This window comes from Octodon degus, unplaced genomic scaffold, assembly GCF_000260255.1.
Source record: "Octodon degus isolate 3935 unplaced genomic scaffold, OctDeg1.0 scaffold00307, whole genome shotgun sequence".
Taxonomy (NCBI): domain Eukaryota; kingdom Metazoa; phylum Chordata; class Mammalia; order Rodentia; family Octodontidae; genus Octodon; species Octodon degus.
In genome coordinates this window covers 706,459-728,539 of record NW_004524883.1, presented here as the reverse complement: position 1 = coordinate 728,539, position 22,081 = coordinate 706,459, and the positions used below count along the sequence as shown (strand labels likewise).

The 22,081-nt window shown below is 47.1% G+C and overlaps 3 protein-coding genes and 1 pseudogene across 4 annotated transcripts in view; 2 read left to right on the top strand and 2 right to left on the bottom strand.

Moving 5' to 3' along the window:
• The first annotated feature begins 412 nt into the window (after nt 1-412).
• Nucleotides 413-2,277, top strand: LOC101562705 (magnesium-dependent phosphatase 1). Of its 2 annotated transcripts, XM_004647485.2 has the most exons (6): nt 413-567; nt 674-734; nt 806-916; nt 1,558-1,665; nt 1,746-1,831; nt 1,998-2,277. In XM_004647485.2, the coding sequence occupies exons 1-6, from the start codon at nt 531-533 to the stop codon at nt 2,087-2,089; spliced, it is 495 nt and encodes a 164-aa protein (XP_004647542.1). In that variant the 5' UTR covers nt 413-530; the 3' UTR covers nt 2,090-2,277. The 2 variants fall into 2 exon arrangements, with proteins under 2 accessions (XP_004647542.1, XP_023563477.1); XM_023707709.1 differs by lacking the exon at nt 1,746-1,831.
• A 5,430-nt stretch (nt 2,278-7,707) lies between these two features.
• On the bottom strand, nt 7,708-10,043 carry LOC101562305 (testis-specific serine/threonine-protein kinase 4). Its single transcript, XM_004647484.2, has 4 exons — nt 9,653-10,043; nt 9,102-9,316; nt 8,368-8,731; nt 7,708-7,954 (listed from the first exon to the last, which is right to left on the bottom strand). The coding sequence occupies exons 1-4, from the start codon at nt 9,875-9,877 to the stop codon at nt 7,784-7,786; spliced, it is 975 nt and encodes a 324-aa protein (XP_004647541.1). The 5' UTR covers nt 9,878-10,043; the 3' UTR covers nt 7,708-7,783.
• Nucleotides 10,044-19,203: 9,160 nt separating this feature from the next.
• LOC101561909 overlaps nt 19,204-22,081 on the top strand; it is a 3,973-nt pseudogene continuing 1,095 nt past the window's right edge.
• Nucleotides 21,211-22,081, bottom strand: part of Gmpr2 (guanosine monophosphate reductase 2) — an 8,051-nt gene continuing 7,180 nt past the window's right edge. Inside the window, exons 9-10 of the mRNA XM_004647483.2 lie at nt 21,921-22,081; nt 21,211-21,723 (exon numbers count right to left, since the gene is read on the bottom strand). Coding sequence (XP_004647540.1) covers nt 21,534-21,723; nt 21,921-22,081 — 351 coding nt within the window. The 3' untranslated portion in view covers nt 21,211-21,533. The remainder of the gene's footprint in view (nt 21,724-21,920) is intronic.

The window sequence follows — 22,081 nt, the reverse complement described above, 5'->3', positions numbered from 1 at the left end:
GTACTCTGGGACACTGAGGCAAGAGGATACTAAGATAGAACAAATTGAGCAATATGGTGGCTTAACCAGACAGGGTCTCAACTGAAGAAAAAAAAAGAAAAAAAGGATGTACCTCACTGAGGAGGCTCTGGGTTGAATCCCCAGAACAGGGAAAAAGAAAGAACACCAAAAAAGCAAGGAAAAAAGGAAAGGACTGACTTTAAAACACACACACACACACACACACACACACACACACACACACACAAAACAAGAAACAAGGAAAGGCTTCTCTGGCCCTGGCTACTCTGGTGGAAACTGGAAAGCTAGGAGACTGGAGAAGTAACACAGTACATCGAGTTTGTCCTTGGAGCCTTCCCGCCCACCTGCAGGAGGCGCTGTGGCACGGCCCCCGGCTGGCACCTGACTCTAGAGTGGCGACGCTCTAGCCGCCGCTACTCGAGGGCTGGCACCTGGCACGACGGGGGTCCTCAGCTGCCTGTCCCTCAGGCTGGCTAGAAAGCCCCAGGTTGCACAAGGAGAAACCTGTGATGGCGAGGCTCCCGAAGCTTGCAGTCTTTGACCTGGGTGAGGGACGGGCAGGGAGTCGGCTGCCGCGCTCTCCTGAGCCTCTTCCCGCGGCGGCACAGTCCCTGCGCCCGCCAGGCCGAACCTAACCCTGCTTCCTCTGCAGATTACACGCTCTGGCCTTTCTGGGTCGACACGCACGTAGACCCGCCGTTCCATCGGAGCAGGTGAGGCCGGGAGAGGGAGGACGGGACCAGCGGTGCGCGGCCAGGGCTGAGCGACCTGTCGCCCTCTGCAGTGATGGATCAATACGAGATAGGCGGGGTCAGAGCGTGCCGCTGTACCCGGAGGTGCCGGCGGTTCTGGACCGATTGCAGGGCCTGGGGGTTCCTATGGCCGCCGCCTCACGGTAAGAAGAGGGACTGTACAGGATCGCTGCTGATACTGAAGACGCATGCACGGGGAGACTTTTCATGTAACACGCTGTGTACAGAACTTTATAGGCATGGCGCGAGTGGCGCAGGCCTGTCATCCCAGCTGCTCGCGAGGCCGGGGCAGGAAGTTCTCAGCTTTGAGGCCTGCCCGGGCAATTTGGAGAGACCCTTAAATATAAAAAGGCCTAGGGATGTAGCCATGTTCAGTCCCTAGTTTAATTTTTTTTTTTTTTTTTTTAAGTACAGGGACCAAGAGAGGAACAAATGGCAAGGAGTACAAGAGAAAAACAAGATATGTCCTCCAAAGTCTGCCAGTTCCCCATGATGAATGTAATCATTATGTTTTACAAACATATGCTAATAAAAATTTAAATTACAAAAGTGCAAGCTCATTTGATGGGTGTCCTAATTCTACCCTCTCCTATACCTTTTAGTTATTAAGCAGTGGCTCCGCACCAGCTGGGTCTCACAGAAGGCAGTGGAGTGCAGCAAGGGGCTTCAGAGTCTCTCCATCCTAGAAAAGGGGCAGGCCGACTGGCCTCCACCTGCTTGTACTTAGCCTTGCTTACAGCCTGGCCCTTCTCTCTTCTTACTCCATCATTATACCCTTTTGCAGGACAGGTGAGGTAGAAGGGGCCAACCAGCTACTGGAGCTCTTTGGCCTTGTCAGATACTTTGTTCATCGGGAAATCTATCCAGGCAGCAAGGTTACACACTTTGAGAGGTAGGCAGGGCAAGGGTGGGAGCTGGGGAGGGCTGGGGGAGCCCAGGTGCCGCTGCCTAAGCCCTGGCTGTCTTGCACAGGTTGCATCAGAAGACTGGAGTTGCTTTCTCACAGATGATCTTCTTTGATGATGAGAAGCGGAATATTGTAGATGTCACCACCCTGGGTACTGGGCAGGGATGCTAGCCATTGGGGGATGAGGGAAGAGTTCTGAGGAGGCATTAGTAACTGTACAGGGTGGGCAATCTGCATGACAGGGGACACCACAAAACGGTGAGAGTCTGAATGGGAGCCTTGACAGCTTGACGCCATGTGACTGCTTTTCCTTCTAGGTGTTACCTGCATTCATGTCCAGAATGGGATGAGTCTTCACACCTTAACTCAAGGATTAGAGACATTTGCAAAGGCTCAAGCTGGCCCGTGAGGTCCAGCCTTGTGGATGAGCCTCACTAGACACCTAAAACTGAAAGGAAATCAAAAAGGTATCCAAAGGTGCATCTGTACTCTATTAAAGTGTACCTGTGTGGTAGAAATGACCTTTTCATGCTGTGGATTCCTTCTCTATTCTGTGGTGAATGGACTGGTTAACCTGAAATGCCCTAACCAGCATGTGAGACTGGTTTTCAAGAGTAGGAATGTTTTATTTAGAGACATATTACATTGGAGATAGGAGGGTTCTGAAAGTGGGTTGCCCCAGTGTGTGACACATTAGACCCATAGGTACTGCCTTCTACACCTGTGATGCAGAGGTAATGAAGAACTCTCTTACCACACTTAACAGTGCCCTCTCAAAGCACACTTCCTTTTAGGGAGCCATGACCGTTTGGGGATGGAGATGATATTTCAGGTAGTAGAAATGAACCAGACCTTTTAAGGGGAACACATCTGGCCTGCCCCTGGATTCTGGATAGTGACAGCAGTGGTTTTTCTGCAGCTGACAGTGATGTCACCAGTGAGATCTTTGTGGTGCACAAAGAAGGGACAGGCCAAGACCCTTAGCTCTGAGAGCCACCTTTGAGGAGCAGAGCAGAAGTTATGGGTTGCCAGCTTAAGCCAGAGGTAGGAAAGCCTAGATCCCGGTGAGTGGGCTCCTCCAACTTGTCAGGAACAGTGAGCCCTGATCACCCAGAGCATGGGAGGTGCTGGCTGAGCAGAGACCATGGAAGGTGCTGGCTGATCAGAGACCATGGGAGGTGCTGGCTGAGCAGAGAGACCATGGGAGGTGCCGGCTGAGCAGAGGAGAGGACTGCAGTGTCCAGTCATGGGACTGAACAGTTGCACGAAGCTGGCCTGTGGTAGGGCCAAACTCACCACTGGTGCCAGGAGGCCTCATCTTGCCACCTTGCGTGGGTGCCTTGTCCCCTCTGCCTTTCTTCTTTCAGGCAATGCGAGTGCTTGGGGCGCAGAGCACACAGGCTTGGATGAGTGGGACCTGCTGGTTCCACTGCACAGGGTAGGGAACCTGTTTCCAGCTGTCTCCTTCGGCCCCTCCCTAAACACTGATGTTTACTTGTGCTGAACAAGAGACTCCTTAGGGGAAGAAGACAGTAGCTTCTTCAAGCTCAGGTCTGGAGAGGGAAGACAGCACACACAGACATATAGGAAGCAGCACAGCAATTCAGCCTGTGCTCCCAGAAAATCAGACAAAGGTTGAAGTAGAAGTGGACATTGGAGTGGTTGTTCCACACGACTAGCAGTCTCCAGGTGGAGCAGGAGGTACTTCTGGTAGTAGTAACAGAAGCAGGGAAGCTTGTGATATGTGCGGGAATAGACAAGCAGTGGCTGCCCCTGAGAGTATATGTGTTACAGTATATGATGTGTAATACTTGGGAGAGAAAAGTAAGGGAGAACAGGGACGGTGAGGTAAACACTGCTAGATATGAAAGGCGCAGTAAATCTCCCTAAATGCATGGTTGGTGCACAGGTGTGTGATTGGGCACTTGGGCTAGAATACACTGAGCTATATAGCAACTTCTTATTTTTTCCTCAAAAAATCAAATGGAAAAAAGGTTTTTAATTTTATTAATGGGTAAGAGATTATTGAAGAATTTTATCAGTAAAGGCCATCAAGCTTTTCCTTAAAATGACTTACTGTTAAACAAGTGTAAAAGCTGAAGGGAACAACTGAAATGTAAGTTATTTTCTGTGGCTCCTTTAGCTTGTCTGTGAAATGAGGACCTTTCATATCTCCTAGCATAGCAGATAGAACATAGTTGTAAAGAAGCAATCAGAAATGACTGAAGGCATCTGGGAACAATGAGAAAGCTACTGGCTTTTGAAGTTGTTATGGTTTGCGACTAGTTGTCCCCCCAGAGTTCATGCAGTCAATGGGGCAGCTTCTAGAGTTTGTGATTAATTCTTGACCCAGTGCTGGGATTATGGGTGTGAGTGCTACACCCACCCTGGGGTGGATAGCCTGAACACAATATAAGCAAATATAAGGAAAGGCAAGAGGCAGCTTCTGCCCCTCCCTTTGTGCATTGCTGTCTTCTGCTGCATGAACTACTGCTCTCTGCCATGTGTCACTGTGCCTTGGAACCAGCAAAGTATGGAATGAAACTTCTACTGACTATGAGCTAAATAAACCTTTCCTTCATTGAATTTGGGTGTGAGGTATTTTATCCCATCAATGAGAGAAAAGTAACTGAGACAGAAGTCATATAGGCACATTGTGATTGCTGCTTTTTCTGTTACTAGTTGTGATTTTAGACAAAACAACATTTCTGTGCCTGTTTTCCTATTTGTAAAGTGAAGATGGTATATTTGTGGTAAAGAGTCATGTGGTCATTACCAGTAAGACAGGTGCATAGCACAGTATCCTCTAAATGATCAGCAGCCAGTAGTTTTCTTTGCACCATATGTGCTGCTCCACTGGACTCCCCAGTGAAGAAGAACCAGGGGCCAAACCCTGAAAAACCAATTCAGAAACTGGAGCAGACAGACAAGACACTGTTCAAATGATGAGCTTCTGGACCAAAAGAGTCACCAAGAGATATAGTCATTCAAGAAGGATGGGACCAAGGACAAGACAGGTAATGAGGGAAAGGAACCACTGGAGAGGGCCCAGGGCTGAAGCAAGTGCCTCTCTGACTTGGATGGTCAGATCAGGGTGTGGGCTGCGTCAGCCACCCTGCATGCCTGTGGAAAAAGATTGGAGCAACAGCTGGCAGAAAACAATGGGATATTGTCATCCTGTAGTTTCAGCATGAGGCCATTGAGAATGCCACCACCGATACAGAACAGCTTGGTACCATGGAGCTTGCAGCCCAAGGCAGGAAGAAAGCCTACCAGGACATGTGAGAGTGTGTGTGGTGGCAAGGTGAGCGATAGAGGGGACCAGAGGTTGGGCAGGGTGGCTTGGTATTACACTTTGAAGCTTAAAGCCTCTCTGAATGTGAATTTACATCATGATTATTGACCAGACCTCTTTTTCCCCTCTTGCTAGAAAAAATTGCATTTGCTATCTAGGGCATTCTATGGACTACAAGTTATTTCCCTCTAGGGAAAGGAATGCAGCCTGTCTTCTCCAATTGAACTTCTTGCAATTTCGGAGCGCAGACATGGCTCTTTCTCTTTTTCTGATACAGTTGTCTCATAATGAAAAGACAGACTTCATCCAAGTAAGTGAGAAGGTCAGAAGAAGTGGATGCCTAATTTCTTGGAGCTATGTCTTACACAAGGATTAAGGTGGATGAACTGATGGTTGTCATCATAGAACAACGGGACATGGCCCAGATCTCAGAGGCTTTTTCTTGGCCGCTGGGCTTTCCAGTTGATGTTGATGAGGAGACTGAGGCAAGAATTTCTGGAATGCTGGACAAAGTACAGCATGGCCAGAAAGAATGTCCCAGAGAGGCTCTAGGGACCATGTTGGGAAGGAACTCTAAAAGCAATGTTTTAGGAACTGGCTGTTTCCAATGTTAACAGTTTTCTCATCCTGGGTCTAGAATGAGTTGTTGGAAGAAATACAGGAAGTGGAGCAGGAGGATTTGGCCCAGGAGTTGTTATATGTGGGTGACAAGAACCCCCTGTTCAATTGCCTAATGTACCTCCCACTCATCAGCCTGCTGCACCACGTATCCAGGGCGATTCATTATCTTTGGGACTTGTGTGGGTTTGGAGAACTTTGGGGTAAAATGATTGCTCACCTATCCTGCTATGAAAGGTCCAGAAAAAAGGCAGCTCAGGTAAGTTGTGCAAGTTATTGACTGAATTATGGGTTGGGACTAAAGGGAGTGGGGCAGAAATCTAGACTCCAGCCTGTGTTCCACATAGCAGGCTGCACAGCCTGCCTTAGGGCTGCCAATGCTATAAACTAGGTGGACCTTCCCAACTTGCATAAAGGTGCTATGGCAACAAGCAGCAAACCAGCGAGCAGAGGACCGCACCTCATGTCATTGCTGGGAGGACAATCCTAGCAAGCTCTGGGTATCAGAGCAGGGCATAGCTGGACAGTGCTGAGGCAGTAACACTTCTTTCTTCTTGGTCTGTCCTGTCCCCAAAGCTCTCAAAGCAGATGAGAACAGCTGAATGGGTATCCTGATGAGCCTGGGCTTCTCTTCCCAAGGCTGTCTGCGTGGGTCCCTTGGCCTCAAATGCCAAGTGCTGACCAGTGGAGCATGGCTTTCTTGAGAGGGTCCTGCAGTGCTAGTGTGACCCTGTCTGAGAAAAGGGCCTCTTGCCTTCCTATCCCTAACAGAACTTGCAAGTTAGAACGGTCCTGCTGTAGAAGGCTCTGCTGAGTTCCCATCTCTGTAAGAGCTGTTATAGTGCCTTCTTCCAGTAAAATTGGGTAGGTTGATCCCATGTGTCTGTACTGTTTTCTCCAGCCCTAAGACTCTACAACTGGTTCTTGTTCTAATTTCTAAAATGTAAAAAAAAAAAAAAAAAAAAAAAAAAAAAAAAAAAAAAAAAAGGGGCTGGAGAGATGGCTCAGTGGTCTAAAGCACCTACTTGAAACAAGCTTGGCAAAGCACAGGGACCGCGGTTCGATCCCCAGCACCACATGCCAGCCAGACCCGCCCCCTGGTGGGCTGAGCTGGCCACACACACACACACACAATAAATAAATGTAATAAATAAAAATAAATATTTAAAAAAAATTCTAAATTGTTTAGCTTTGGGCTGGCAAGGTAGCTCAGTGAACTACGCATCTGCTTTGGCAAGCTCAGGGTCTGGGATTCAATCCCTGGCATCACATGCTGCGCTGGCCAGGAGTCCAGGTGTGGTAGCATGTGCCTGTAATCCCAGCATTGGGAGGTCGAAAATAGGAGGATCACTATGAATCTGTCTGAGCTATGTAGTGAGACCCTTTACCAAATACATAAATTTAAAAAATAAAAAAAAACAAAAATAAACTTTTAGTTTCTCCTTCCACTGGTTCTTTTCCTAAGTTCTGATTCTGTCAAGACAGCCCCATGATGTACTACCCATTTTCCCTTTGTAAAGCACATTTTCAAGGATAAAGAGAAAACTAATAGCAGGGCAGGTGTGTGTCCTTTATCCAAAAGCCATCATTGATTACATTTACCATTAAGAAACTTGGTTAGATCTCTGTAACTTCTAGTCACCTCTGCATATGGGAGTAGGAGCAAAGGACCTTGAAACCCTGGCATTATTTCCATAGAGATTAACATTGCAGTGGACGATGCTGAAGGAATCAGGGTATTAAATACACCCTAATACTCATCAGGAAAAGACCAACTGATGTCACCACTTTGGACTATATACAAATAAAGCCACAGTCAAAATGCAACAGCCAGGGTGTCTGCCCACCCACTCCTTGAACATTAGAGAACAAAGGACATAAAATGAGAAAGTACATACTTAGAATAACAGAGCTTGCAAAATCTAAACTCAGGTGTTGCATACCCCTACCACACAAGCTGCACTGTAAACCTTAAAATAAAATGAACAGCAGCCAAGATTCCTGGTTCCAGGCTTAGAGCAAAAATCCACCCGAGTGTAGTTTTCCCACTAAGATTCCCTTTAGTAACCCATCTTTGACCCTAGTTGATAAAAAGACTATGAAAACTGGATTTATTTTTGGTGTAAAAGATTTGTCAACCCAAACCCTCTGTCTGGATCCCCTCAGGCCCTTGCCTCAACCACTTTCATCTCATTCCAATGGTTGTGCATTAGTGGTGTTGGGAGGCTGGAACATGACCTCAAGCAGCTTGATCTCATGGGTTGGTGGTTCAGCCTGAAATCTGAGCACCCAGGGGTCCTTGATGATATCCAGGATGGTGGCACGCTTGGCAGCTTGGCACAGCATCTGGAGAATCAAACTCTAGGGCAGAGGAGAAAGAGGTCTTGACTGAGTTTGCTCTTGTTCTGGCACACAGGCACTGAGCACTGGGCCTAAAAATGAAGGACAACCCATCTCACTACTCTGGTAAAAGGGCCTATAGGCCTGGATTTATGCTGCAGGGAGAGCCAGGCACTCCCTGCAAAAGAAGGCAGCCCATGGAGGCCACTCCTTGCATAAACTCCTCTGACCTGAAGGGACAGAAGCTGAAATATGTTTATAAGCCTGACTCAGATTGACCCTGTAAGCCCTTCCCATTCCAACAGGAAAAGGACTAGAGTGTGAGATGGCTTCTTTGTGGGAAGAGCCTTCCCCCAGACTGCGAGCCCAGGTCTGGTATTCAGTCCCCTCCACAGATCATCCCTAAGCTTCATCCCTCCTCACAGAGCCAGCACCTTGCACTCCTGGGAGATGGCATGGTTAGGTGGGAAAGTGACCTCCTTCTGAGTCCCTCTCAGCAGCTTCTTGAGATTGGTGTCATCAAAGGGCAGATGAGCGACCATTAGAGTATAGAGGATGACGCCCATGCTCCAGGTGTCAGACAGGAAAGGGTTGTAGGGCAAGCCTCGCAAGATCTCTGGACAGGAATAAGCAAAGCTGCCACAGTAGGTCTGGCTGACTTGAGAAAAGATGCTGGAGCGCTGGTAAAAGGAGCTGCTATGGCAAATTTGGTTAGATGACACCATCTTGGCGAAGCCAAAGTCTGAAATCTTCAAATTCTCCTGCTTGTCCAACAACAGGTTCTCCAACTTTAAGTTCCTACCAGTAGCGAAAAATTTGGTCATCAGATTAGGGATAAATTTTATTAGGCTGGGAGGTAATAAACCAAGGGTCAGAGGCTAGACAGAGTTGAAGACAGGCAAAGTGTGAGCAAGATGCTACCATTAGTGCAAGTTAGTGAAGAAGCCATGGAATTGTGGGAAGATTAAAAGAACACAGTTGATGTTACTTGGAGGGGCATTAATAGTTCATTGTATACAGTGTATTTGTAATTGTCCAGGATCAGTTGATTCAACTGGAGTGGATAATGTACCTCCCTATGGAGCAGGGAGATATAAAGAAAACAGTCAATGTGTATACAGCCCCCTTGAGAGCCCGAGGGTCCCAGTTTGGGTGGGCATGCCCTCACCGGTGCACGATGCCCTTGCCATGTAGGTAGGCCATGCCCAGGGTCATCTGGGAGAACCACTTGCCAGCAAGGGGCTCAGAGCAGGCCCCATAGCGCTGGATCCATTCAAGAACGTCACCACCCTGAGCCAGCTCCAAAATGATGTACACTCGAGATGTGGTCTCAATGGCCTGATAGAAGCTGATGAGGTACTTGTGCCGCAAGATTTTCATTACCTGACCCCAGGAGAGGCAACCATCAAACTTGGGAAAGAACCCTGGCTCTACTCCTAGCCCTCCAGCATCCTTACCCCATTATGTTCTCAGAATCCACCCCTCCACTTCTAAGGGCAGGATCCTGTGGCCAAACCCTCTATACTTTAGGGGGCTGGAGATGAGTTTGTTTGTGGAAAACAGGTTGGAAATACACCAGGGAAGTTTCCTGTCTGTCTAGTGAGATGTCCAGTTCTGGTTTGAGGGCCAGCCATACCATTCTGGGCCAGCCATACCATTCTGAGAAACTTCAAGTGTCTCAGTAATAAACTCCAATGCCCCTCTGTCCTCACTACTAACCTGTAACTCCTGGGGCAGGAACTTGTTCAAGTAGTCATCAGAGGCCTTCTTCTTTGAGATGATCTTGATAGCCACCATGACCTTTTGCTTTGTGTGGTAAGCCTCATACACAGTGCCATAGGAGCCAGTGCCAATGACCTTGCCCACCTTATAATTATACTCCTCTAGGACACTGCGATTTGATGTGGTGTTTGGTGCTGCCTTTGTGCTGTCTCCTTTCCCCATGGTGTCAGGCTTGTCAACAGAAGTGTACCCTGCTGCTCAGAAGCCTCTGTGTCCTGAGAGGACAATCCCTTGAGCTACAGAAAGCTAGGATACCGAAAAGAAGTTTGTCTCCAGATGCTGGCCTCTTTAGATACACAAGGCTGGGATGCTGGGCTCACCCCTCTGCTAAAAACTTGAAGGAGCAAATAAGAGTAGATCTTTCTGCCTCCACTGGCTGTGGTTACTTCTCCTTGGATATAGAATTCCTCAAGGTCTCAAATTCTATACACCTCACAATCCCCCTATCTGTCAGTCATCACAAAGTTTGAGACTGAAGTGCAGTTTGGAAAGTATTCATTCCCAGAGGAATATTCTGCACTGTGCTGAGATGTCACCAGGGATCTTCTCCCTTTATTCATGTAGACTGAGCACCTTCTATATGCCAGTTGGCTGCAATCCTGATACTGCAGAGGCTGGAGCAAGTAAATCACAATGAGTTTGAAAGCAGCATGGGCTACAAAGTAAGGTTTTTTGTTTTAATGTATTTGGTACAGGGTTTCGCTACACAGTTCATAATGATCCTGTTTTCAGCCTCCCCAGCACTGGGATTACAGGCATGTGCCATCATGCCCAGTTTTAGTGTCCGGCTCAGCACCCCCATGGGTGGGCCAGAGTGGCATGTGGTGCTAGGGATGGAACCCCAGTCCCCGTATTTGCCTAAGCAGGCCTTAAATTCACTGAGCTATCTTGGAGGCCCAGTGAATTGATTTATAGCCAAACTGAACTACACAGTAAGAATCTGTCTCAAAAAAAAGTCACTGAAAAATTACAATTAAGTGATAGTGAAATACACATTCAAAGGCTGTCGTGAGACTACACGACTGTTAAGCTTGTCTATGGAGATATGGACAGAAAATTAATGCAGATTTATGCTGAGCCAAAATATGATGTTAAACTATAAGCTTCAGGTTAGACTTCCTAGCATGATAGATACTCCTGCTGACCTTCAGAAACTCAGGCACCTTCAAGGTCATCGGCTCTCACCCCCTCATTTTAATTCACTTCCATTTCATGCACCAGAAAGTGAGAATCACAGAAGTTAAGTAACTTATCACAATCCACACAGCTAATAAGCAGTAGGAGACCAGCCCAGGAAACACTCTCAGAAGCAAACTGCAGGGGCTGGTGAGATGGCTCAGTGGTCTAAAGCACCTACTTAGAATAAGCTTGGCAAAGCACAGGGACCGCGGTTCAATTCCCCAGCACCACATGCCGGCCAGCCCCGCCCCCTGGTGGGCTGAGCTGGCCACACACACACACACACACACACACACACAAATAAATAAATAATTTTTTTTTAATTTTTTATTTTAATTTTAATTTTTATTTATTTGAGAGAGAGAGAGAGAGAGAGAGAGAGTGGTGTGTGTGTGTGTGGCCAGCTCAGCCCACCAGGGGGCAGGGCTGGCTGGCATGTGGTGCTGGGGGATTGAACCGTGATCCCTGATGCCTTGCCAAGCTTGTTCTAAGTAGGTGCTTTAGACCACTGAGCCATCTCTCCAGCCCCTAAATAAATAATTAAAAAAAAAAAAAAAAAAAGCAGACTGCAGGTATAAGGCTTTGGCCCACAGAGGGCTCATCCTCAGAGTTGGAGATGTTGGCTTATTTCCCTACAGGATTGTGCTGAATACATCACCCAAAGAGCCTCCAAAGAGGGACCCCAATGCATGCTTGGGTTGAGTGGGTGCCAGAGGTAAAGATTTACGCAGAGGAGGAAGGATAGAAGCTAGCAGGCACTGTCAGCTGCAGTCATACCTGCTGCTTAATACACAACATACAGACTGCTGGAGGAGCTCAGACACGGAAAGATAATTTATATAGAAGCACAAAGTGAGGAGGTAGGGTGAGGCTGGCCTTGGAAGAAAAGGGTAGGAGATGGAGCTAGGGGCTCAGGCCAGGAAAGGCAGAGATGCAGAACATGACAAAAATGGGGAGTCTGGGGAACAGAAAGGTCAGCAGGAGTGGTGGGATGGTGCTGCCCCACAGGCAGCAGGAGCTGAGTCAGATGAGCCTGCATGACAGGTTAGGGAATACAGAATTTATCCCTGAAGTGAAGGAAGCCAAGCCCTTGAAGGATTTGGTTTACATCAGAATGGTCAGCGGACTGGAACAGAAAGGAGGCAAGGAGGCCAGGGAGAAGACGGGCAAATTCCTGATTCCCAGAAAGGTGGTCCATGCATGACTTTTCAGAGGTTCATGAAGGTCAATAACAGGTATGTGAACATTTCTCCCACTTCTCAGACATACAAGTGTGTGTCCATTTACAGATGCCAGTTATCTGTTCTTGGGAAGGATTTGCTTTTTTGAAGATAACATCCAATATTTTGGTTGATTCAAATGCTTTTTCCTTGGAAATGTGATTGTGGTTGAAAAGAATCATTTTGTTCAATTTACTTATTTAGTATTTGCAACGCTGTGTGGGGCCCCAAGTCTCGTTTTAAGGATTTGTTCTTGTGAACCCCAGTGAGATGTCAATGGTGTGGTCAGAGCAGGAGCCATGGTGACAGAGGGAAAGCTGTGAGCTGCCTCTGGGTGGCATCGGCAGACTTTGCCCAGGTGGATGCGGAGACAGGGAGGAGCCCAGATGGTGGGGAGATTTCTAGCACAGCCAGTTGGATGTGTGGCTGCTGATGTGGTGATGTTAATGTGGCCCTGAAGTTCAGGCTTTTCTGGTCATGGGTGTGGATTCCAGCTGAGCCCAGATGCCTGAATGGAAGTTCCTGCTGCTCCTGCCTGCTTGCCCTGAATCAGTCCTTACAGCCCCAAGCGCCCTGCACTACTCCGGGCCTAAAACCATGTCTTTCTCCACAGGGACATTGGGGGCAATGAGACAGTGACCCTGCGCCAGACATTTGTGCCTGTGAGACCAGGCCCCCGCCAGCTCATTGCCAGCTTGGACAGTCCACAGCTCTCCCAGGTGCATGGTGTTATCCAGGTGGATGTGGCTCCAGCCTCTGGGGGCAGGGTTTTCTCAGAAGCTGGAGGTGACAGTCGTTCAGGAGAGTCCATCCCTATGGCATCTCGAGGTGGAGCTTAGCCCTGAACCAGGAGCAATGGGACTGAAGTCAGAGGATCAAGGACATTGCCCCAAAGTGTGGGGGCCAGCATGGAGCAGCCCCCCAGGGGCTAAGGAGGGAGCCTGGGGCAGCTGTGTCGGGAGCCAGTACTGGGAGCCTGTACTGGGAGGCACAGATGGTAGTAAACTGTTTTTAATGAAACCGCTGTTCTGCCCATCTGTCAGACTGCACCAGAATCCCAGCCAGAGGCTGCTGCCGCCATCAAAGCTGGACTTGAAGCCCCCTGTGATAGGCGTGACTTTCCTCTTTCCATAGCACCTCCTGTGGAAACAAAGCCCAAGTTCTCTTTCACAGGCATATACTGGGAGTACACATAGGTTCCAGAATGTTTCCAAATACCTTCCTCTAGCAAGGTAACACTAATACATGCTCAGTGTTGAAAATTAAGTAAACAGAGAAAACCGTAAAGAAAATAATTAATCGACCACTGGAGAGAAAGTATCTGCGAACATTGCTTCATTTGCTGCTTTTCCCCACATACAACCTGTACTGAGCATTTCCCCCAGTAGTAAGTACTCTTTGAAAACATTGTTTTAAAAGATGAAGTTTTGCTTTCAGGCCACCATCCTGTTCCTCCTGCATCTCAAAGGCTGCTATTCCCTGCCTCCTTGGCTGTGCTTGCTCCTCTGCTCTTGGGGTACCTGAGACTTGAGGTTGCTCCCAGGTGCTCTTTCGCTCAGCTACATCTGACCATGTGACATCACCCAGTCTTCAGGTTCTAAGGACCACTGGCCCAAAACTGTGCCCCCAGACCTGCTGGTTAGCTCAGCCCCCCTTGGCCTTATATACCTATCACCTTCTCACCATCTCTGACATCCAGCAGATGTTCCAGGTGGCAAATGTGACTCCTGGCTTCCCTCCCACAGCCACCCCATCCCATCAGTGGCAGCTCTACTCTTCTAATTCTTAGGCTCACGGTCTCGGGGTCATCTTTGCCTTTTTCTCTCACCTCCCGTATCCATCTGTCAGCAAATGTTTGGGTTGCTTTCCATACATATGTGTCCAGAATCTGACTGTTCCCATCTCTGTGTCACTACTACTCAGAGCTCCACCTCTTGCCTGGGTGACAGAGTCAACTTCCTATTCCTTCCTCTGCCTCTGTACTTGCTGTCATACCCCAAATTTTAGTCGCGCTTCTGTAGCTGAAACAAAATACAAAATATTCAATATCCAGAATTTTAAAGGAGGGGTTTATTTTTGCTCACAGTTGCAATCCACGGGCACTTGCGTCTAAAGCAAAAAAGGCATGGCTGAGAGGTATAGGAGAGGAACAGCTGCTCACATCATGGCATCCAGGAAGCAGATGGAGAAGGGAGGAGCTGAGGACAGATACATCCTTCCATTTTACAACAGCAGTGACCCCCCCCCCCCAACAAGTTATAGTACCGCCATAATCCAATCATTTTCCATACACACGTGGTTTTTGAAAGACACCACAAACATAAACCGTCACAGTGACTCATCATATAGTAGCCACAATGGGCAGGTGAATCTCAATCCCTTGCTCAAAACCTTCTGGCTTCACTCAAAGCCAAAATATTTAGGATTACATGTTGCTCTGACTTCACCTCTTTCTCTCCTGAGTTAGTCTATTCCTGTCCCCAGTTCCTTTGCTTTCCTGTACAGTACCAGGACCACTGTATGCTGCATTCTCTATGCAGAAGTCCTACTTCAGGACCTCTGTATGCTGCATTCTCTAAATATAGAGTTCTCCCTCAAATGTTGCAAAGGTTTGGTTCTTCATCTCTTAAACAGTCAACATCATGGTGAACTGTTCCTGTCATGCTATTTTGTACTGATACAGGCATGCAAGTGCCCATCTATAATCTCAGCACTATAGGAAGTTCTAGGCCAGGTGGGTAATGCAGTCAGCGTTTACAGGAAACATTTAATACAGGACAATTTATAGGATTATTTTATAATATTCACCCCAAAAGTTAAATGCAGAAGAGTGCAGATCTGTTCACACACTTCAGAGCCAAATAACCCAGCTGTGGGTCTGGATCCCATGGCAACCTCCTCAAGACCAGCTGGAGGCCTTAGAGCCCATGACAACATCTCATGCCAGTCTGTATTAAGGATCTGCACTGGGAAGGCCCAAAGGTCAGGGGTAGAAGCAGGAAAGTCTATATTAGCAGGATGGAGGATGTCTGTCAGCAGGCTGAGGGATCTGCACAGCGAGGAAGCGATGCTCAAGGTAAGAACTACAGCTTCCGTGAAGAGAATCACAGCCATCCTCAGTGACATCGAAGACCTGAGCTCCTGCTTCAGTGAGAACAGCTGGGTTCATAGCGCGAAAACCAGCACAAACAGCTTCTCCAGGAGAATCAACAGCAGCCTAACTTCCTCTCCAGTTCTCATTTACGTTGCTGGCAACAATACTCAAGTGGGTCTTCTACATTTAGAACCATGCTGATTCAATTCAGCTGGGTATTACAAGTTGGACACTAGTTATCCACCATAGTGGGCAACCATAGTTGGGCAACAACTTAGGAAGCCCCACTATTCCTTAAAAAAGGGGGTAGTGTGTTGAAGCATAACTTAATGCCAGGTTAAGTGTCAAGTAATGAAAAAAAAAAATCCTTGATATAAACACACTATGAATTCTAAAGGAAAAATAGACAACGTGAAATAACAGGTTGGCAATGTAAACAGAGAGGAAAATCTTCAGAACAAAGTTGAAGAAAATGCTAGAAATAAAAAACACTAACAAAACAAAGACTGTCTGATGGGCTCCACAAAGAATGGACAAGGCTGAGCAATGAATTTGAAGAAATGTTGATAGAAATTTCCAAAGCTGAAATGTAGTGGAAAACAAATAAAGAAGTCAAGACTATTCAAGAATTTTGGGATCATTACAAAAGATCTACACACAAAATGAAAATAGCAAATAAAGAATAAAATGTATGAAGCAATAATGACAGAGTTTCCCAAAATAAATGATACCAAATGTAGATCCAGGAACTCAGAGAATAGCAAACATGATAAATATGAACCAAAGCAAAGGGCAGCAAAAAGTACAAACAAAACAAAAACCAGTACCCTCTGGGCACATCACACCAAAAAGCAGATAATCAGAAACAAAAAGCAAGTAGTGAAAGGAGTGGGCCAGGGAAACTTCTATATGGGAGCAAAGATAAGAATTACATTAATAACCATTCAGAAACCAATGAAGAAGGCAGTGGGGTGATATATTTAGAGCATTGAAGGAGGCAAAAAAAAAAAAAAAAAAAAAAAGTTGAAGTCTTGGATTCGGAAGCAAAATGATCTTTCAAAGAGAAAGCAGAAATGACTTAAACAAAAACTGATGGAATTTGTGATCGGCAGACTTGCCTTACAAGACATATTTGAAGACCCTCTGGAAAGAATGAAAATGATACAGGTCACAATTTAATCTACATAAAAAAAAGCAGAAAACCAGAGATACAATAAGTGAATGAAAAAATGTGCGATGACTATAATTTCACATGTGTCCAATTTGTGGTACTCTTGGACTACCTGTCCCATGGCCAATTAAATATGTGGAGGCTATGCTCAATTCAGCAGAACAAACACTGAACGTGTGGATCCTTTTAGAAGACTGATGCAGTCTTCTAAACAACGTGAGCCAGTAAATCCAATATTGGAAGAAAAGGCCCAAAAGACTTAGCAGTTTCACTAAGTCTTTACAAGGTGTCAAAGCAGATTAATAAACTCAGTCAACCAAGTATTCTATGCATGCCAGGTTCCGAGGTTGGTGGTGGGACTCTGAGGCAGGCACTAGAAAGGATGACAAGAAAATATTAGTAACAGTTAAGTTCAGTTTGCTTAGTTGTATGCACAACGAACATTTGGGAAAAGTAAATTATTTTTAAAATTGTTATGTACTTATTTATGCAGTACTGGGGATTGAAACTCAGAGTCTTCCCGCTGAACTACATTCCCAGCCCTTCTGATTATTTTATTTTCAGACCAGGGTATCTGAAAGTGGCTCAGCTCTGCTCTTAATTTTGCATCCTCCTGGTTCAGCCGCCTCAGTATGGGGAACATACATGAGCGCCAACACCCCTGGTGAAATGTAAATTAAAATTACATGAGACAGGCCGGGGAGATAGCTCAATAAAATAAAAGCCTGCTTGGCAAGCACAGGGTCCTGAGTTCAATCCCTGGTACTGCAAAACAACAACAACAACAACAAAAAACTGCATGAGACGAGAGAGGTGCAACACAGAAAAACACAACAGAACTATTCATATTCTTACCATCCAGGGGAAAAAAAAAACCAGCCCAACAAATGATGTCCTTTCCAAACTTTTTTTCTTTAATACTAGGGATTCAATCCAGCGATCTACCACCAAGAAATCTCCCAAGCCTTTTTTCTGGTTTTAGCAGGGGTGTGGCCCTGCAGTAAAGCGCTCGCCCAGAACCTTAAGGCTCTAAATGCCATTCCCAGTAATAAAAAAAACCTTTTTTTTTTTTAATTTTGAAAGGTTTCTCTACTTGCCAGGCTATTTTACCTTGAGATAATCCTGCCTCAGCTTTCAGGATAGGTGAGATTACAGGCGAACAGAGCACGTCATGCTCCAAATGTTGTTTTTAATTTACTTAACTTCCATATTCCTTCATTCCTTCGCAACGCTGGGGATGAAAACCGTGGTTTCTCTTCTGCTAAGCAAGCACTGTGCCATTAAGCATCACCCCAGCCCTGTATTTTATTTATTTATTTATTTGTTTTTTCGGAACCGGGGATTGAACTCAGGCCCTTGTGCTTTCCAGGCAAGCACTTATTCTACTGAGCAATCTCCCCGGCCCCTGTATTCTATTTTTTAAAGGTGAACAATTCATTCTGTTGAAAGAAAGAAAACGTCTAGTTCTTACCAAAATGGCGCGCGCGATCCAGGAGAAAGCTTCAGATCTAAGGAACCTAACGCCAACAGAGTAGACGACGGAAAAACCAGGTAGCGTAATTTTCACTTCACGGATCACGATGTCAGACCTCGAGAATGGCCTGACTTCTCTCCACAGGTCTCGAGAAGAATAGCAGAGGCCGTAAAAGTCGGAAGAAAGACCGCCGCCACTCGAAGCGGAGGCCACTAGCGCAAATAGGCAGGGCGAAGAGCCGCGGAGGCGGGGCCAGGCGCGATATTATGACATCACCACCAGGCGCGATATTATGACATCACGACGCACGTCTGTCTGGTCGCCTATTGGTTATCTTCTCCCGCAATTTTCAAAGCGAGAAGTCAGAACTGGAAGTGAGGTCTCTTCCGCTCCAAATAGCTGCGGCGTTTGGTAGACTGCCTGTTTGTGAATTAAGGGTCCACGGCGAGAAAAAAGGAGACTCCATAACGTTTTTGGGCTACCGAAATAGCAGAGGGAGATCGCAAAGTGGCCGTGGCAGACCAAATGACTCGACTCCCGCAGGAGTGCCGGAAGCCGCGTCCCTAAGGAGGCCTTCCTAGGGAAAAGACCTACCCGGGGCGTAGCCGCCCAACCTGGCCACCTGCAAGGGGGCCGGTCCCGCCTCTTAACTCGTCGCCGGCGCAGCCAGCTGGTGAGCTGTGCGATGACGCTGCGTGGAGCTTTTCCTTCGAGTCCTCCAGTTTCTGCGCTCCCGGTGCGCTGCCGCTTCCGGCTTGGTTCGCTACCGGCACCACGAGCGCTTGTGTGTGGGCCTACACGCCAAGGTATTGGATCGAGGAGGACTCAGAAAGAGGAACGTTGCGAGGACCTGTGGAGGGCCATCAGGTTGGGGGTGAGACTAATCGTAAAGGGTAGCAGGTCCGAAGGGGGATTCTGAGCTCAGAACCGTGCAGATAGTGGTGGAGATGATCATGCAAGGCTGGCCTTGGGCCCAGGGTCTGAGTGCCTTGGATCACCACTTCCCGGAATCTGGAGCTGTGCCGCCTGACCCTAAAGCTGTGAGTAATCCCTGGAACAAGCCCTGACACCATGCTTAGTGCACCAAAGTTGCCCCTTCTCCAGACTACTAAATCCTGGTGTCTCCAAAGTTTCTGCCTTCCATATCCTTCCTCAACAGACAAAGCGGGATCTGAGGAAAATTTTGGAGGCACGGGAAACCTTTCGCCAGCAGGTGAAGCAGCTGTCAGAGGCCTCTCTGTATTTGGCCTCAAAGCTGCAGGTGAGACTAGCCGTTGTGAAGGCCGATAGGGAGCTGTTTTCATCCTCTTCTGACCTGCTGCTTTTTCTGCTCAGCAGGAGCTAGAAGAGTATGGGGAACCCTTCATGGCTGCTGTGGAAAAGCTGTTTTTTGAATACTTGTGTCAGCTAGAGAGACCACTGCCTGCAGTACAGGCACAGCAGGTTTTGTTGGGGTACAGCACCAGGGCAGAGCGTGGGGTGATTGTATCAAAACTGTGGTCTTCATAGCTCTTCCTGCCCGCAGCTTCAGGATGTCTTGAGTTGGATGCAGCCTGGAGTTTCTGTCTCCTCTTCTCTTGTCTTGGACCAATATGCTGCGGACATGGGGTGGCCCCTTCCAGGTACAGAAGCATCTGGGAAAGTAGTGATTTAGGGGTATAGTGTTTAGCTTGACTTTTGAGTTGACCCATTGGAAGTTATGTGGGCCTGAGGGAGCATCTGTTCTACTTATAAGGGGTCCCATTGCTTTCTTTCAGAGCACTTTGTTTCTGATTCAGTGAACCTGACCAAACCCATGGGACAGAATCCTCCTAGGCAATTAAGACCAACTCTCCACCACAGTCCTCTGCCAAAAGCCAAGCCCAGCCCTGGAAGACCAGCTTCAAGGAAGCATCCTGAATCTTTTGCTGGCCACTACTTCAATCTGGCCCCTCTAGGCCGGCGAAGATTCCAATCCCGGTGGGCATCTGCAAGGGGCAGTTCTAAAGAGTGCTCCACAGTTATGCTGTTACCTTTTAGGAATCTAGACCCACCAAGCCAAGTCATAGCTCAGCCTGAGAGCAGGGAAGAGTGTGGGATACACACAGCGGAGGTGTGGGTGCAAAAGCAGCCTTCACTGGCAAGTCGAGCCCACCTCAGATCCTGGGGCATACGGCTCTGGAAGAGATCTGCCTTGTCTGCCTCAGAGCAAACAGAGTGAAGGGGTTGCTTCTTCCTGCTAGGAGCACATTCTTTGCCTTCTTTCCCTTTATCCTGCCCTTTACTTGCTTCTATTTCAGGAATTGCTAGAATTACTACATTGACCCCCTGAAGCTACCCTTATCACCTCCAAAGGCCAAGAAGCCAGGAGGGTGGGCTGGGTCAGGATTGGAACAGAGAGTTTCTTTCAGTGGTGAAAGAAATTTGATTCTGGTTTCCTCCTGCAGCATGTTCTCCACCTATGATTGGCTCGGTCATCACCATAGGGGACTTGATTTTGGTCTCTAGGGAGGAAGAAGATAGCCAGAGAGAAGGAAAGGTGATTAGGAAGGAGCAGAAAGCTGGGAAGAAGGATGAGCAGAACAAGACTGAGACGTCCACAGGCTCCAGAATAAGATCTCCAGAAATCATTTCCAATGTTAGGACCCCTGCTGCTCCTTCTCAACAGGAGTCTCTGGGAAACTATCAGAAAACAAAGAATGACACCCTGATCCCTACTTTCCATGAATACCTCCCCACCTGTGGCTCCAGGGCCCTGCCTGCTCCTTCCCGTGACTGCACAGGCACTATAGACCCCTGTGATAGTATACTGCAATGCCCTCTGCACTCTGCCCACCTGTTTGTGGGAAGCTTAATGGGAATGAAGTGAAAGCCCAGCCATAGATTATCTGAACACATTGCTTAAAGCAATAATGCTTTTTTTTTTTTTGGTGGTGGTGGTAACACTCAGGGACTTATGCATGGTAGGCAAGCACACTACATTCCACAGCCGAAAGCAGTATAATGCTTGATAATTAAATTTTGGATGTCACAATCTTGTGAGAAAAGGTAATTTAAGGTTCTATGGGTCAATAGAAGTAGTTCTTTAGAACTGGCCCCGCTAGAACTGAAGGAACCTCTCTGCCTTTTTCCTCCCATGGAAAGCGTTACACTTGATCCTGCTGATCCTAACTCTGCCCATTCTACAAGCACTGTGCAGAGACCCACCATGTCTTCAAGTCTATGAGCGCTTTCTTTATTGAAGTGTTTTAATATATCAACAGTTTTGAGCTTCAGACACCCAAGGATGTCATTTAATGAGACTAATTAATAAAACGTGATTGTAAAAGCTTGCTTCTTGCAGATGAAGGCCATATAAAACCCACATCAAATCAGTATCTTTTAATCTTCAGGATTCTGGATCCCCAGGTTCCCATGTAAATAGAATACTGGTCATTTTTTTTTTTTTTTACTGCTTCCAGGTGATTAAGACTTCAAAGTTCCTCATTTCCTCATTCTGTCCTCTTCCTAGCTTCTGCCCCAGTGAGTAGTACCCTTGGCATTTTGTGTGCAGATAAAAGAACTAGTTACTGCAGGAGCCCTCAAGAGTGAGGTGATGTCACAAAGTCATACGTTGAACAGAGTAGCTGGGAACAGCAACAAACCAGTTGGGTTGCCCTGCAGTGGAGTGCCAATCCTGCAGTGGGCAGAGCTGCTCAGATCTAGCTTGTATCACCAAAGATGGGATTCATTTGCTGGGTGACTCGGATGAAGGTAGTTCTCCGGCTCAACTCTTTCAACTTGGCTGCTCCCACATAAGTACATGTAGACCGGATTCCGCCTAGGATATCACGGATGGTATTTTCTACATCCCCTTTAAAAGGAACTTCCACAATCTTTCCCTCTGAAGCCCTTGAAATAAGAAAAACATTATTACTTTTTTGTTCTGACTTCCTTAAGCCCAATGACCCTTCCACTCTAACATTTAGCCCCATTTCACCATTTCCTCCTAGAATTGGACCATATTCTCCTAGAAGTCATGAGTTCTGAGACCATACTCCATAGACACATTCTCTAAGAACATTCAGTTGCTGGGCGTCTGTATATACCTGTACTCAGCCACACCACCAGCATACTTCTTCATGGCCATTTCAGAACTCATTCCATAGAAAAGCTTGTACTTCTTGCCATCCCTTTCAATGAGCTCACCGCCTGACTCACTGTGTCCAGCCAGCATGCCACCCAGCATCACAAAATCAGCCCCTGCCCC

Coding starts and splice junctions, on each gene's coding strand:
- LOC101562705 (XM_004647485.2), top strand. CDS start 531: ATGGCGAGGCTCCCGAAGCTTGCAGTCTTTGACCTGG. Junction 568..673: donor GCTTGCAGTCTTTGACCTGG/GTGAGGGACGGG, acceptor CTTCCTCTGCAG/ATTACACGCTCTGGCCTTTC. Junction 1,666..1,745: donor AAGGTTACACACTTTGAGAG/GTAGGCAGGGCA, acceptor TGTCTTGCACAG/GTTGCATCAGAAGACTGGAG.
- LOC101562305 (XM_004647484.2), bottom strand. CDS start 9,877: ATGGGGAAAGGAGACAGCACAAAGGCAGCACCAAACACCACATCAAAT. Junction 9,317..9,652: donor TCCTGCCCCAGGAGTTACAG/GTTAGTAGTGAG, acceptor TCCTGGGGTCAG/GTAATGAAAATCTTGCGGCA. Junction 8,732..9,101: donor GGCAAGGGCATCGTGCACCG/GTGAGGGCATGC, acceptor CGCTACTGGTAG/GAACTTAAAGTTGGAGAACC.